Here is a 15318-nt window from a genome sequence, read left to right on the forward strand (position 1 = left end):
CAGACTTCAACGGACCTCTCTATCTTTGCTGGTAAGTGATCCAGTTACGGGAATTTCGTAACAGTTGGGGTTCTCGTCTTGGGATTTGAAACCAAATTGGGGAGCCAGTGAATCGGGCTTGTAAGTCCAAACTTGGATCTGGTACGCGGGTAGCCAGATGGGAAAACAGCAAAGATGGACGTGGATGAATTTATAGAAAACCCGACTCTGGAGGCGCTAGAGGCGGCCACCAAATCAGACTTGGTAAATTTGGCGAAGGGGTTAAACCTCACAGAGGTGAGGTCGTCAATGAAAAAGCGGGAGGTGCGAAGGGCCATAACTCAGTATTACATCGAGAAGAATGTGTTTGCAGCTGAGGTATTGGAAAATATCCCTGAAAAGGTACCAGCTAGTGGGATGGCTCAGTTAGAGTTGGAGAAATTAAGGTTGGAACATGAAATTAAGTTAAAGGAGCTGGAAGCAGCCGAGAAAGAGAGAGAAAGAGCGAGAGAGAGAGAAAGGGCTGAAAAAGAGAGAGAGAGAGAAAGGGCCGAGAAACAAAGGGAGCATGCGCGCCAGCTAAAGGAGTTAGAGGTGAAACGGGATCAGGAGCTCCAGCTAAGGGCGTTAGAAGTGAAAAGGGAGCAGGAAAGAGCTGAGAAGCAGAGAGCATGAACTTCAGTTAAAAAAAACTGGAAGCAGCTGAGAAGGAGAAGGAAAGGGCTGAGAAGGAGAGGGAGGCAGAGAGACAGAGGAAAGATGACTTGGAGATGGAGAAGTTAAAGCAAGAGCAACGCGGTCAGGGGTCAGACCGAGACAAGCGGTTTGATGTTAGTCGGGCGTTGAGGTTAGTACCCCCGTTCAAAGAAATGGACGTCGATAGTTACTTCTTGCTTTTTGAAAAGGTGGCAGTGAATCAGAAGTGGCCCAAAGGTCAGTGGGTGGCGCTGTTACAAAGTGTGTTAAAGGGGAAGGCACAGCGGGCATATACGGCGTTGGCCATGGAGGGAGAGGAGGAGAGTTATGACAAAGTAAAGGCTGCCATTCTCCAGGGTTACGAGCTAGTACCTGAAGCATACAGACAAAAGTTCAGAAATTTACAGAAAGGGTGGAATCAGACGTATACTGAGTTTGCCCATGAGAAGGGGGTGCTCTTGGTCCAGTGGTGCACCGCAGAGAGAGTAGGAGAAGATTATGGGCATCTCAGGGAGTTAATTCTGATTGAAGAATTTAAAGGGTGTGTTTCGGAGGATATCCGGACGTACCTGAATGAGAAGCCGGATAAGTCCATCTCAGAATTTGCTAGGTTCGCAGATGAATATGCCCTAACCCACAAGGCACAGTTTTCCTCCAATAAAAGTACCCAGAGAGACCGTGGGAACTATTGGGAAAGTCCGCCAGCTGAGGCAGAGGTCCCGCCGGGAGCTAGTGGTAAGGTCGAGGGTGAAAGGCCAGACGGCCAGAGATTTCAAGGCTTGACCTGTTTTAATTGTGGGAAGAGCGGGCATGTTGCGTCTCGGTGCTTTGCTCCGAGGAGGGAGATGGGAAAAGGGAAAGCAGCAGTCCCTCTCGGATGTGCCATGGTAATCAGTAGATCGACAAGAGAGCCCCGGGTAGACAGAGTACAAGAAGGGTTAGAGACTTGTCTGTCACACGGAACCGTGTCTGTGAGGGAGGGAGACACACCAGTTCCCGTATGGATCTGGAGAGACACGGGGGCTGAGCTGTCGTTGATCAGCAGTAAGGTACTAGAGTTCGGTCAAAAGACGAGAATGGTAGCTGTAAAGGGAATAAGTAAAAGGATAGAAATGGTGCCTTTACATGAGGTCATTATGGATTGTGAGCTGGTGTCTGGACCCGTTGAAATAGGGGTGCCATCAGAATTCCCGAGAACTGACGCGAACGTCCTCCTCGGTAACGATTTAGCAGGTGGTAAGGTTTGGGCAGCCATGAAGAGGACCGGCCGGCCGGTGAGTGTTGAGGCTCCGCTCCTAGAATCCCAGATCTATCCCGCATGCGCGGTCACTCGCAGCATGTTGAGAAAGGCAGCTGAGAACGAGAGCAGTTTAAATCTGGCCAGTTTTGATTTGGCAGAGACGTTTCTACCGACCCTGTACCACGAGGGTTTACAGGGTGGTAAAACGAAGAGTAGTAAAGTAAAAGAGGGTAAGGAAACTGAGGTAGATCTGCCCTTAGCGAGGAGAAAGGTCCTAGAGGCAGAAAATAAGGATGAGGAACTGATAGAGCGGTTAAGAGGTCCAGAGTTGGACAGGGATAATCTGTCTGGTTTGGCAGAACTGTTTGAAGAAGTTGAAAATTCTAAAGGTGTTCCCGATAATGAAATGAGGGCGGTCCTAAAGGAAAAGGATGCCATTACCTCGAAGAAGTCTGCTGGGTTGGCAGATGAGGTTGTTTCAGCCTGCGGGGTTGAGTTTACTCCAGAAGGGAGTTGCCCAGAGAGTACCTGGGAGGATCGGGGGAACTTAGAATTTGAAAAGGGTATGGATATTGAAAGCCTGGAAGAGGCCAATGCCCCGTTTGAGTGTGTCCAAGAGGAGGATGCACGTGGTACTGAACCTAGTAACGGAGCTCAGAAAAAGTCTGAGGTATTTGATTCAGTGGAACAGGACGGCCGTCCTTGTGGGTCAGATAGACTTGGTTCAGTGAAAAAGGGGTTAACCTTGGTAACAGTGGGAAGTGAGAGTTCCCAGGTGTTTGTGCTCGAAGGTGTGTTCAAACTTAATGCGGAGCTAAATATTATTATTGAAGGAAACGGAAAGTCTGTAGTTCCCAAGTCGAATGAAGAAATTTTAAACCCGGCAGATCGCTTACAGAGTAAGCCGGGAGATAGCGGGGTCCCCCACGCTATTGTTATGCCAGGATGTGGAGTGAAGAGGCCGAATTTGAAATACTGCTTGAACAAAGAGTTCGAATTAAAAACCAATAGTCTGAAGGGGCCTGACGAGAGGGTTAGCCACCTGTGTAAAATTACAGAGGTGGGTGGAAATTCAGAAGATGGGCTAAGTTTGGGATACGGTGTTGATAAAATAATTCCTATCGAACAGGCGGGCGAGGGTTTATCTCGCCCCCTTACTCAAATTTCCCGGAACAGAGGTGACGGTTAAGGAGGACGCCATTTTTAAATAGCAAAGCCGGTTGTATGCGATTTCGACAAAGTCTGTGAATAATAAAGACAACCCCCTTGGAAGCCTGCCTGTTAAGTTGAAAACGACCGAAAAGATTAGTATTCACATAAACTTTTGTGGATGCACGTAAGCTAAGATCAGAACTCCTTAGTGTTTGTTGCTGAAGAAGAAAAAAAATAGGTGGTTATTAAATTGAAGTCTGATGCTACAGGACTTTAGTAAGGTACAAGATGTTAAGATATTAAAGGAAGTGACGCTGTAATCGTTAACTGTTTAGATGCTGAATTGAATGTATAACTGTATTACTCTGTAGAGAAAAAAAAACTTTTGTATTGTGTTAGATTCTAAAACCCTGTAAAACTCTGTACTATTTCGTTTCACCGCTGGTGAAAATGCTTTGAAGAAAGAGGGAGTTATGAATGTACCACAGCTCTGACAGGCTGAAGGGTGTGGGGTAGCCCCCTCCTTTGTGAGAATCGCAAGATCACTATTGATTTGGGTCAGGAGACCCAGGAAATGAGAGAGAGAGAGACGTGCAGGATGTCACGTTTCTCTTCCCCCCCCACCCCCAATAGCGATGTAAAGCTACGGGACATGGCCATTGTCTCCGAAAGACCAAGTTGTATATTGAGTACTGTACTATTCATTGAAGCCCCTCAGGGGATGACCAGAGTGGGCTGGTTGAGGGATTGCATCATCCCAACCTGACTGACATCTGAGACCCCGTGAGGAAGTATAAAAGAGGGTCTGGGGAACAACCCCTTCAGACGCACCAGAAGAAACACTAGCGATCCCGTAATAGCGGGAAGCCATTTCAAGGAAGCCTAGTGCGTTTGGTTCCCTTGCCTGGGGGCTGGTGGCAGGTACCACGGAAAACGACTTGGAACTAACAACGGGGAACCAACTTCCCCCGACTCAACGGATTGGCCTCATAAAAGACCCGGGCAAGTTTAAAACAGTCTCTCTCTTAAACCCAAAGAGCTGCAGCTTGAAAGGACAGTGACTTTTATCCTTCCATCGGACAATACAAGATCCCCTAGACAAACGATAGAGCTATTGCTCAATTGATGATTATTACTATACCCGCATTTTTAGATTGAGTATTATCTGAATGTCTGTATTAATCTAATCTTTGTGCCCCTTTCATAAATAAAGACTTTTAAAAATAGTACCATCAGACTTCAACAGACCTCTCTATCTTTGCTGGTAAGTGATCCAGTTACGGGAATTTCGTAACACAAGTGAGACAGGAAGTACACTGACTTCAAATAAGTACATCAATCACTTATTTACAAACAGTAAAAATTCAACCAAACATTCATGTTCCCCAAGTTACAAAGCTGAATATTCAACAAACATATTTAATTAAAAGTGTGTGCAGAGCACACCTTCCTAATCATCTTGCTTTAAAAAAGAGAGCAAGACCCTTCCACATGCTATTTTATATATCCACAATATTTGAAACTGGACACCAGGCAGCTAGCCAATGTGAAAAGTAGCTGCAGTTTCTAAACTAAACTAACCAATCTCAACGGAAGTGACTTTCAACAATTAGAATGTTTCATCATTTAAATTTGATATTAGTTGAAAGAATTGGTTTCCAAAAAGCATAAAGATCAATTGCAGCTATAAACCTAATTCACAAAAACCCTCTACAATATCAGCAGTCAAATTCTTAACATATTTCCACATGAAGCCCTACCCCAGGAATGCTAAACGTTTGCAGTCAAAGCAATGCAGAAAAAAATAACAAAACAAATGTGCTATGAAGTTTACATTTCTAAAATCAGAAAGACATCTGATAATCTCAAATTCATCTCTTCATTTGCATTCACCGGGTCCAGACTCTCCTCGGCTTTCCTATTTCAAATTCCATGACTTCAACAGACAAAGCATTACATAGGTCATGATCTTTAAAAAAAGAGGTAATAACCCAATCCCACTCAATTGCCTATATCAGCACTGCTTGCCGAATTTGTGATTATTTTCTACCCTATAATTTCAGCTCTGTTAATTTTCCCATTTCAATTAAATCCGATTCTATCTTTAACTGAAGTTCAAGACATCTTTTCCATTGCAATTTGAAGCAGGAACCCCTTAGTCAGGACTAAAGAATAATGACATCTTGTTCTCCATTCTTAATTGCATTGACAATGATCCAATCAGAAATCATGTCCTTTGTATGGTTTAAAGCCATCTTGTGGCATAATATGTTCTAGAGTATTCCAAATTGGTTAATGAGCAAATTAAGGCTTGTAGCACAAAACAGCTCTTTAGCTCCAAGCAGGCCACACAGATTATGCCCCACAAGTCTGTTTTCAGCCCTCCATCTAATATCATCAAAATGCCTTTTTCCTCCTATTTCATAAATACATCCCTTGAGGGATAGCAAACTCAGTAACTACATCACCATTGCCAGTGCCACATTTGAACTATTCTGCATTGCCATGCAAAATTTATTTTGTATTAATAACAAAATGTAGTGAGATTTCTAATCCTAAAAACACACAATAACTGAAAAACAAAACTACTTAAATACTAAGGCCACCTGTGCACCTGACTTATTAACGAGCAAAATAACAAATTTGTTAAAAAAACATTTACATGTATTTGTTAATCATTCAAAAGTGAAGAAATATACTCAAATACACGAGAGACTGCAGATGCTAGACATCGGAATCACACAAAATACTAGATGAACTCAGCAGATCAGGCAGCATCCATTGAAATGAACAAACAGTCAAGACCCTTCACTAGGACTGTAAAGGAAGGGGAAAGATACCAGAAAATGTCATTGGGGGGTGGGTGGGGAAAGAGAGGAGTGAGGATAGCTGGAAGGTGACAGGTGAAGCCAGACAGGTGGGAAAGGCAAGGGCTGTTGAGGAAGGAATCTAACAGGAGAGTGGATCATAGGAGAAAGGCAAGAAGCCAGAGGGGGAATAGAAGAGGAAAGGGATTTTTTTTCCCAACAAGAAGGGGAAGTTGATGTTCATACCATCAGGCTAGGGACTGACATGATGGAATGGGAATTGGAATTAAAACGTTGGGCCACTTTTCCACTCTTGACAGATTGAGTGGAGGTGCGTGACAAAGTGGTACCCAAATTTACAGTGGGTGTCACCAATGTAGAGGAAGCTGCATTGGGAGCACAGGACACAACAGATGACCCTGGCAGGTTCAAAGGTAAACTGCTACACTTGGAAGGACTGTTTGGAACTCTGAATGGAGATTAGTGGGTCGTAAATGGGCAGGTGTAGCATTCGGCCACATTCAGGGATAAGTACCAGGAGGGAGATTAGTCAGGAGGGACGAATAGACAAGGGAATCAGAGGGAGTGATTCCTATGGAAAGCAGTGTGCATCAATCAAATACCCACCACCCCCATCCATCTGTCCTGAATAAACCACTATAACACAAGGTTTGAATGGACAGCAAAACAGACACAGTAGAAGCAATATTCTCTGACACAGGGTCAGAGAACGTTGAGTCTTTCTGGTGGAGTTAAGAAACTCTAAGGGTAAAAAAAAAGTACCATTATGGAAATCACATAGGCCTCCAAATAGTAGCCAAGATGTGGGGTTGAGATTGCAGAGGGAGCTGGAAAGAGCATGTAATAAGGGTAATGTCACAATTGTAATGGGGGACTTCAATATGCAAGGGGACAAAAGCAGGTTGGTGTCAGATCGCAAGAGAAGGAATTTGTTTAATGCCTACAAGATGGCTTTTTGGAGCAGCTTATGCTTGAGCCTACTTGGGGAAAGGCTTTCTTAGATTGGGTATTGTGTAATAACCCAGATCTTATTAGGGAACTTAAGGAAAAGGAACCCTTGGGAGACAACGATCATTATATGATTGAATCCATACTGTAATTTGAAGGGGAAAAGCACCAGTCAGATGTATTAGTTTTGCAATGGAGAAGTGAGCTTGCCCAGGTGGATTGGATGAGGATACTGGCAGTGATGATGACAGAACAGAGGCTGCTGAAGTTTCTGGGAATACTTCACAAGGCACAGGATATATATGTTCCACAGTGGTTCTCAAATGGCAGGGGTAGGCAACTGTGGCTGACAAGTTAAGGACTACGTAAAAGCCAAGGAAAGGACATATAATGTAGCAAAAGTGAGTGGGAAGTTGGACGATAGGGAAGTTTTAAAAATCCAACAAAAAGCAACTGTAAAAGCCATAACGGAAAGGATGAAATACGAGGGCAAGCTAGCCAATAATATCAAGCAGGATATCAAAAGTTTTTTTCCCCGGTTATTTGAAGAGTAAAAGGGAGGTGAGAGTTGAAACAACAACACACACAAAATGCTGGTGGAACAGAGCAGGCCAGGCAGCATCTATAGGGAGAAGCGCTGTCGACGTTTCAAGCCGAGACCCTTCATTAGGACTAACCAAAAGGAAAGATAGTAAGAGATTTGAAAGTAGTGGGGGGAAGGGGGAAATGCAAAATGATAGGAGAAGACCGGAGGGGGTGGGATGAAGCTAACAGCCGGAAAGGTGATTGGCGAAAGTGATACAGAGCTGGAGAAGGGAAAGAATCATGGGACAGGAGGCCTAGGGAGAAAGAAAGTGGAACACCAGAGGAAGATGGAGAACAGGCAAACGACTAAATATGTCAGGGATGGGGTAAGAAGGGGAGGAGGGGCATTAACGGAAGTTAGAGAAGTCAATGTTCATGCCATCAGGTTGGAGGCTACCCAGCCGGTGTATAAGGTGTTGTTCAAAATAAATCCAAACTCAGGTTGGAGGAACAGTGGTTTCTCAGTGGTTGGGAAAGTGTTGGAGTCCATTATTAAGGATAAGGTTTCGGGGTACTTGGAAACTAATAATAAAACCAGTCACAGTCAGCATGTCTTCTTGTAAAGGGAAACCTTGCCTAACAAATCTGTTAGGAGTTCTTTGGGAAAGTAACAAGCAGGGTGGACAAAGGAGAGGCATTGGAGGCAATTTATTTGGATTTTCATAAGGTATTTGATAAGGTGCCACAGAAGGCTGTTTAAGATGATAAAATCCGATGGCATTACAGGGAATATAGGGGGCCTTTTCTGCTTGGCTGCCAGTGACTAGTGGTGTTCCTCAGGTGTCAGTATTGCGACCGCTACTTTTCACATTAAGGCCATAAGATATAGGAGCAGAAGGAGGCCATTTGGCCCATCGAGTCTGCTCTGCCACTCAATCATGGGCTGATCCAATTCTTCCAGTCATCTCCACTCCCCTTTCACCCCATACCGTTTGATGCCCTGGCTAATCAAGAACCACCCAATGACTTGGCCTTCACAGCCGCTCGTGGCAACAAATTCCACAGATTTATCACCCTCTGACTAAAGTAATTTAGAAACATAGAAAACCTACTGCACAATCCAGGCCCTTCGGCCCACAAAGTTGTGCTGAACATGTCAAATTACTGGGCTTACCTATAGCCTTCTATTTTTCTCAGCTCCATGTACCTATCCAAAAGCCTCTTAAAAGTATCCACCTCCACCACCGTTGCCGGCAGCCCATTCCACGCACTCATAACTCTCCGAGTAAAAAAACTTACCCTTGACATCTCCTCTGTAACTGCTCCCCAGCACCTTAAATCTGTGTCCTCTTGTGGCAGCTGTTTCAGCCCTGGGAAAAAGCCTCTGACTATCCACATGATCAATGCCTCTCATCATTTTATACACCTCTCAGGTCACCTCCCATCCTCCTTCGCTCCAAGGAGAAAAGACCGAGTTCACTCAACCTGCTTTCATAAGGCATGCTTGCCAATCCAGGCAGCATTCTTGTAAATCTCCTCTGCACCCTTTCTATGGCTTCCACATCCTTCCTGTAGTGAGGCAACCAGAACTGAGCACAGTACTCCAAGTGGGGTCTGACCAGGGTCCTTTATAGCTGCTACATTACCTCTAGGCTCCTAAATTCAATTCCACAATTGATGAAGGCCAATACACTGTACACCTTCTTAACCACAGAGTCAACCTGCGCAACTGCTTTGAGCGTACTATGGACTCTAACCTCAAGATCCCTCTGATCCTCCACAATGCCAAAAGTCTGACTATTAATACTATATTCTGCCATCATATTTGGCCGACCAAAATAAACCACCTTACACTGCCATACATATGAAGACAGCACTTCTCCCTATAGATGCTGCCTGGCCTGCTGTGTTCCACCAGCATTTTGTGTGTGTTGCACCTCACACTTATCTGGGTTGAACTCCATCTGCCACTTCTCAGCCCAGTTTTGCATCTTATCAATGTTCCGCTGTAACCTCCGACAGCCCTCCACACTATCCACAACACCTCCAACCTTTGTGTCATCAACAAACTTACTAACTCATCCCTCCAGGTAATTTATAAAAATCACAAAGAGTAAGGGTCCCAGAACAGATCCCTGAGGCACTCCACTGGTTTGTCAATAATCTGGATAATGGAATTGACAGTTTTGTGGCAAAGTTTGCAGATGATATGAAGATAGGTTAAGGGGTAGGTAGTACTGAGGAAGCAATGTGATTGCAGCAGGACTTACGAGTTAGAAAAATGGGCAAAAAAAGTGGCAGATGGAATACAGTGTTGGGCAATGACAATGCATTTTGGTAAAAGGAACAAAAGTGCAGACTATTATCCAAATGGGGTGAAAATTCAAACATCAGAGGTACAAAGGGACGTGGGAGTCCTCGTGCAAGATTCCTAGAAGGTTAACTTTCAGGTCAAGTCTGTGGTAAAGGCTGCAAATGCAATGTTGGCATTTATGTTGGGTTTAGTGGGATCCAGGATCAGTCATGATGAAATGGCAAGCAGACTCGATGGGTTGAATGGCCTAATTCTGCTTCTACGTCTTATGGTCTTAAGGTGCAGAAGTTTTGCCCAATGCAACAGGTAATAGAAAGAGTGGTTTGAGATGTAGTTTGTTACATGTGTGGGTTATGACCAAAGGAAAAATGGCTTAGCACTTTATTGCGAGGGTGTATTAGGTGGATCAAAAGTCAAAATTACAAAAATTAGCGAAAATAAAAGTGCACATTTACAAAAATATATCTACTGGAAAACACAATTATAACTCTGTAATAGTCAGTACAAACTCCTGGCAGCCCCCATCTCTCTCCCATACTGAGTGCAACGAACCTCGTTTATTTAGGCACCAGGACATACCATCTTGAATTACCCACAAAAGTTAACTTAAGAGCACACATGAATTAGAACATGATGCACCCCACAATAGTTACAATCATTACAAAATAAACAAATATCTACCATAAATATATACATTTACATATCCCCATTACTAAAGAAATGGAATATTCCACTGTGTATGGTGGGAAAGGCACCATAAAGCCAACCCAAGCACATCCGTTCGGTTTAGGACCCATTATGAGAATATACCGGGGAAGACACTGAAATATGTACACTCAGCGCAACATCAGTAGAATGACATGGCATTGATATATACCAGATTTTGAACAAATATCCGCAGAGATCATTACTATCTCTAGCGAGATGCCTGCTGGCATTGAGTTATTAATGTTCATGAGTAACAGCTACTAGAGTTACCAGATACAGCCTGTGTGGAAAATAATGGACTGAATCTCCCTAAATTTTCCCTTGTGTGGATACATTTGAAGTCCTGGACTCAAGTTGTGTGCTTCCAGACCCATGATATTCAAACAGAGGACAGCCCAGCATTTATTCTAGAGACAATCAAAGTTTCTCACATCCTGCAACATTTGAAGCCCTATTGATTTCAATGTGAGGATCCAGGTCTGCAGATAAAGGATATATTAAAATTTTGGAAAGTTTCTTTGCTCTAATTTAATTATTTGATGTAATTCATTTCTTCCATTCCATACTTTAAATTTAAGCTTCAAGTGCCTGTTTTAATCATTGATACGTTTCACTGCAAAGCATCATTGGAGGATCAGTGATTGTATCCAACAGACTGAAGGGCAAGTGAGGTACATGGGAAGATGCAGAGGACACAAGCGCGGATGGCAATTCTGGGCAATGGTCCTGGGTCAGCACAATCCTACCCAATATCTTCCGGTCAGCATGGATAGAAAGATAAAATTCATTTGAAAATGGTTCTAAAATACAATATAATTCTGATAATGAAGCATGCTCAGGACTTTGGTGATGTCAGACCAGCAATGATTTCAGACAGTTGGATATTATTCAAGTTAATATACTAACAGAATTTTATTTCAATTATATAAGCATTATAATATTTAATACAGTATTTAAACAAATTTCCCAATGAACCCCTTAATTTTAAAAGGGAATGCAGGAACCTAGGCTTTGGGAAACATCAACTGGTAAGCCACATACTGAACCACTGAATTTCTAAAGGTCAGATAGTGAATTATTTGCTATTTTAGTGAATGTAACGTATTTAAAATGTTGCTTTATAGAACATGTTGTTAGGTAGAAATAGATGGGAAGAAAAAAAGCAACTCGATCAACAAACTAATTTTATTCCAGAGGTTCCTTCCCATCCAAACATCTTTCAGGCTTAAGTACTTAAAGGTAAAAGAAAATATGTCACCAGAACCTTTATGCAATGCAGATTTTCTCTGCAAAATTTAGAGAATGTTAATTTTTTTGGGTAAATATCATTTGTCCAACAAAAGTATTGTTGAATTCTGTAATTGGAAGTAAACAAATGTAAATCAAGCAAAATGCAAAGTTGAAAGGACAAACTGTAAAAATTCAACTATTAAAATGTTTTGCAATAAATTGGTAATACATGCTGAAGTTATTATATAAAAATGAAATTTTAACAGATTACAAGATAAAAATTAACATCTTACTTGTGTGGTGAAAAATTCACACTCTGGAGAGAAGGAATCACCTGTATGGCTGACATCACTGTCATAATCAGACACGTTTTCAGCTTCTGCAGTCAAACAGAGTTGGATTATCTATCAAGTTCAATTATCATTCAACCATATATGCATATAGCTACAAGAAGCAGTCGTAATCTGTTATAATCTGAATGCTGATTTCAGGACAGACAAATGTAACAACATTGAAGCAAAACATAGGAAATACTCAGGCACTTTTGCTCCAGAATTAATGTAAGTAATCAATGTACATGCAGCTGGAATATGTGGCTGAAGTTCATAAAATACATCCCCCACCCCCCCAATCTTCATAAACAAAAGGGATGAAGTTAATGCCATACCCAAGGTGAGCAAGTGGAGATACTTGATGGAGAAACAAGTGGAAGCACTGAGCATTTGAGCATATTTGAAAATGAATTAAAAACATATCCCGGCTATTAAAAGTAGCACGGGATAAAATTGCAGATGCTTTGACTGCAATTTTCAACGCTGCCTGGAGGTTGATGTGGTCCAGAGGATTGGAAGACTGCTGATGTTGGATTATTGCTTAAAAAGTAAAGCATATATCAATTACAGGCCAACAGTCATCAGCAAATTAGAACATAGTAGAGTAGAGCACAAGAATAGGCCATTTGGTCCACAATGCACTGAACTAATTACAATAGTAATGAAATGCCCAACTAAATATTCCCTTGACTACACATTGTCCATATCCCGCACAGTCATGTGCCTATACGAGAGCCTCCTGAACACCTCCATCACCACTCCAGGTGCCTGCACTGACATTTATCAGACACTTCAACCATGGGAAAAAGATACTGGCTGTCTACACCTCTCAATCTTATAAAACTTCATCAGATCTCCCCCTCAGCTTCCACCACTCCAGAGAAAAGAATGCAGGTTTTTCCCGGAGTCTCCTTTTAGCACATGCCCTTCAATGAGCAGCATCCTGGTAAATCTCTTCCACACTCTCTAAAGCAACTTTCTTACAATAGAGTGACCAGAGCTGAATGCAATACTCCAGAAGCAGCAGAACTAGAGTTTTATAAAGCTGCAACACAACTTCCCAACTCTTGAAACTCAATGCTTAAACTAATAAAGGCAACTGTGCCATATGCCTTCATTATCACCCTATCAACCTCAGTAGCCATTTTCAGGACCCCAAGATTCTGCATCTCACTGTTCAGGGTTTTGCCATTAACAGCATACTGTCTCTTTATATCTGATCTCCCAAAAGTACACTTCACATTTGACTGAGTTAAACTCCAATCTGCCATTTCTCTGCCCATATCCTGCCATATCTGTTGCCCGTATTCTACATTGTGCACACCACCACAAATCTTCATTGTCTGTGAACTTACGAAGCCACCTATTTATATATTCATCAAGACATTTATCTAAGTAACACAGATCAGAGGTCCCAGAAAGGATTTCTGCAGATCACCACTAGTCAAAGACCTCCAACCAATCCTATCAACTGCTACCTTGTCTTCTGTGAATAAGCCAATTCTGATTTCAAACAGCTAGTTCACTGTAGATCCTATCCATCTTAATTTCCTGGATGAGTCTCCCTTGAGGGACTTTGTAGACAACATCCATAGCTCAACCTTCAACCACCTTTGTCACCACCTTGAAAAACTCAAACTGGTAAGACTGGCTTGCCAAGCACAAAGCCATGTTGATTGTCCTTGTTTAGGTGTCAAAAACAGTGAGTCATAGATTTTAAATAAATGGTAGAAGGATCAGAAGATTATTCACCTGAGATTAACAGGAGTGGCAGAAGACATCACATTGAAAAAGTATTTGGATGTGAAGAGCCATGACCTAATGGGCTACAAACCTAATGCAAATGATGGGATTTGGCTAATTCACTTTTGATGACAGAATAGTCTGTTGTGTTGTAAATATGTTCAAGTCCATGATGGCCTTCCACTAAAAAATTAGCATTAGAGCCTTCTGATGGAAGCTCATCAACATTGAATGTTAACTCACATTTTTGTCTTTCCACAAATGTTTCTTAATATGTCTGATTACCTACATTTGATTTTAATTTCAGATTCCTAACATCTGTATTTTTTTAAATGATGAATCTAAATTTTTAGATGTAGTAAATTAATACAACCTATACAATCCCAAGTAGCTATTAGTATTATTGCTCAACTAAATCTTTAATGTTCTAAAAGGTGAGTTTCATAGTGTATTCTCCCTAAAGAGAAATTTTTAAATTTTGTTTAATTTTTAATAACTTGACTGGACATAATTTAAGTGTGAGCAGCGATAAGCAGCATTTTGGCTATTTCATGACTTTAATTCTTCTCTCTGCCATAGGAATATCATTATTTTAATGAATGGTCAATATTTCCCTTATCAGTATGAATCCAGTATCCCCAACCTTAACTTAGAATTCTACATTCAGGGTTTATCTTTTAATTCCCTTTTCACCTTCATCATTGATTACACAGGATTTCTTGCACCTCCAGAAGAAACACATCTTTTAACTGTTATAAGATGCTCTGTTCCATGGAAGTCTTCAAATAAATACAACCCACTGACTTGACTAAAATCTCACAAAAGAAAAAAATCATAGATATTGGTTTAGTTGTTTTAGTTTCCTTCCCTTGTTGTCCTTTCACTATCTGATGGAAATCCCTGAACACTAAACCACATACATTTTTAATATTAGTAGCAATTACCTACAAAATGAGAAATTAAATCAGCAATGCATCATGAATAAGATCAGGTGCAATATGCAGCATGCTGATATCCTTAACAGTTGTCAAAGGAGATTGTTTATATAAATACATTAGTTACTACATTATATATAAAAGACAAATGCTGCATACAACAGCTGGCATGACCAGTTATTTTAAACACCAAAATGACAACGTTTTAAGATCGGACATCTATATTCCTTTGACAATCAGTTTCCCCATCTGGTCTTCAGAATTCCCTGCATGGAAATCTGTCAGAACATGGCTGCATTTACCATGACAGATTTTTGGCTCGTAGCCTAAATGGAGCTTGTTTGTTACTTTAAGGCTGCAACAAGGATCCAGTGATCTCTGATGTGGCTTTTTTCCTTTCCCAATCAGCTGATGTCAGGTAGCAGTTTGAGGGAATCTACATTGTCTAACCACAAAGAATGCTGACCATGAATCAGCATGAAATGAAAAATACTAGTTTAAGTCTTTATCTTCACACATTTCACAAAGAACAAAGATTGGGATGCATGGAAAAATGAGACAAAATTTGAAATACTAGAGATGAGCACTACCAGTAAAGATCAATTAACAGTTTATAAAATAATTTAAAATAATTGAGGGAACAAAGGCATAATTTTATATGAAGACTGTTACAGACCAAAAAGCTTGT

At 41.6% G+C, this 15318-nt stretch overlaps 1 protein-coding gene across 1 annotated transcript in view; it reads right to left on the bottom strand.

The window, feature by feature from the left end:
• LOC132385006 (breast cancer type 1 susceptibility protein homolog) overlaps nt 1-15318 on the bottom strand; it is a 92333-nt gene that overhangs the window by 50338 nt on the left and 26677 nt on the right. Inside the window, exon 8 of the mRNA XM_059956732.1 lies at nt 11914-11999. Within this exon, the coding sequence (XP_059812715.1) occupies nt 11914-11999 (86 nt within the window). The remainder of the gene's footprint in view (nt 1-11913; nt 12000-15318) is intronic.

The sequence above is a fragment of the Hypanus sabinus genome, chromosome X1 (genome assembly GCF_030144855.1).
Source record: "Hypanus sabinus isolate sHypSab1 chromosome X1, sHypSab1.hap1, whole genome shotgun sequence".
Taxonomy (NCBI): domain Eukaryota; kingdom Metazoa; phylum Chordata; class Chondrichthyes; order Myliobatiformes; family Dasyatidae; genus Hypanus; species Hypanus sabinus.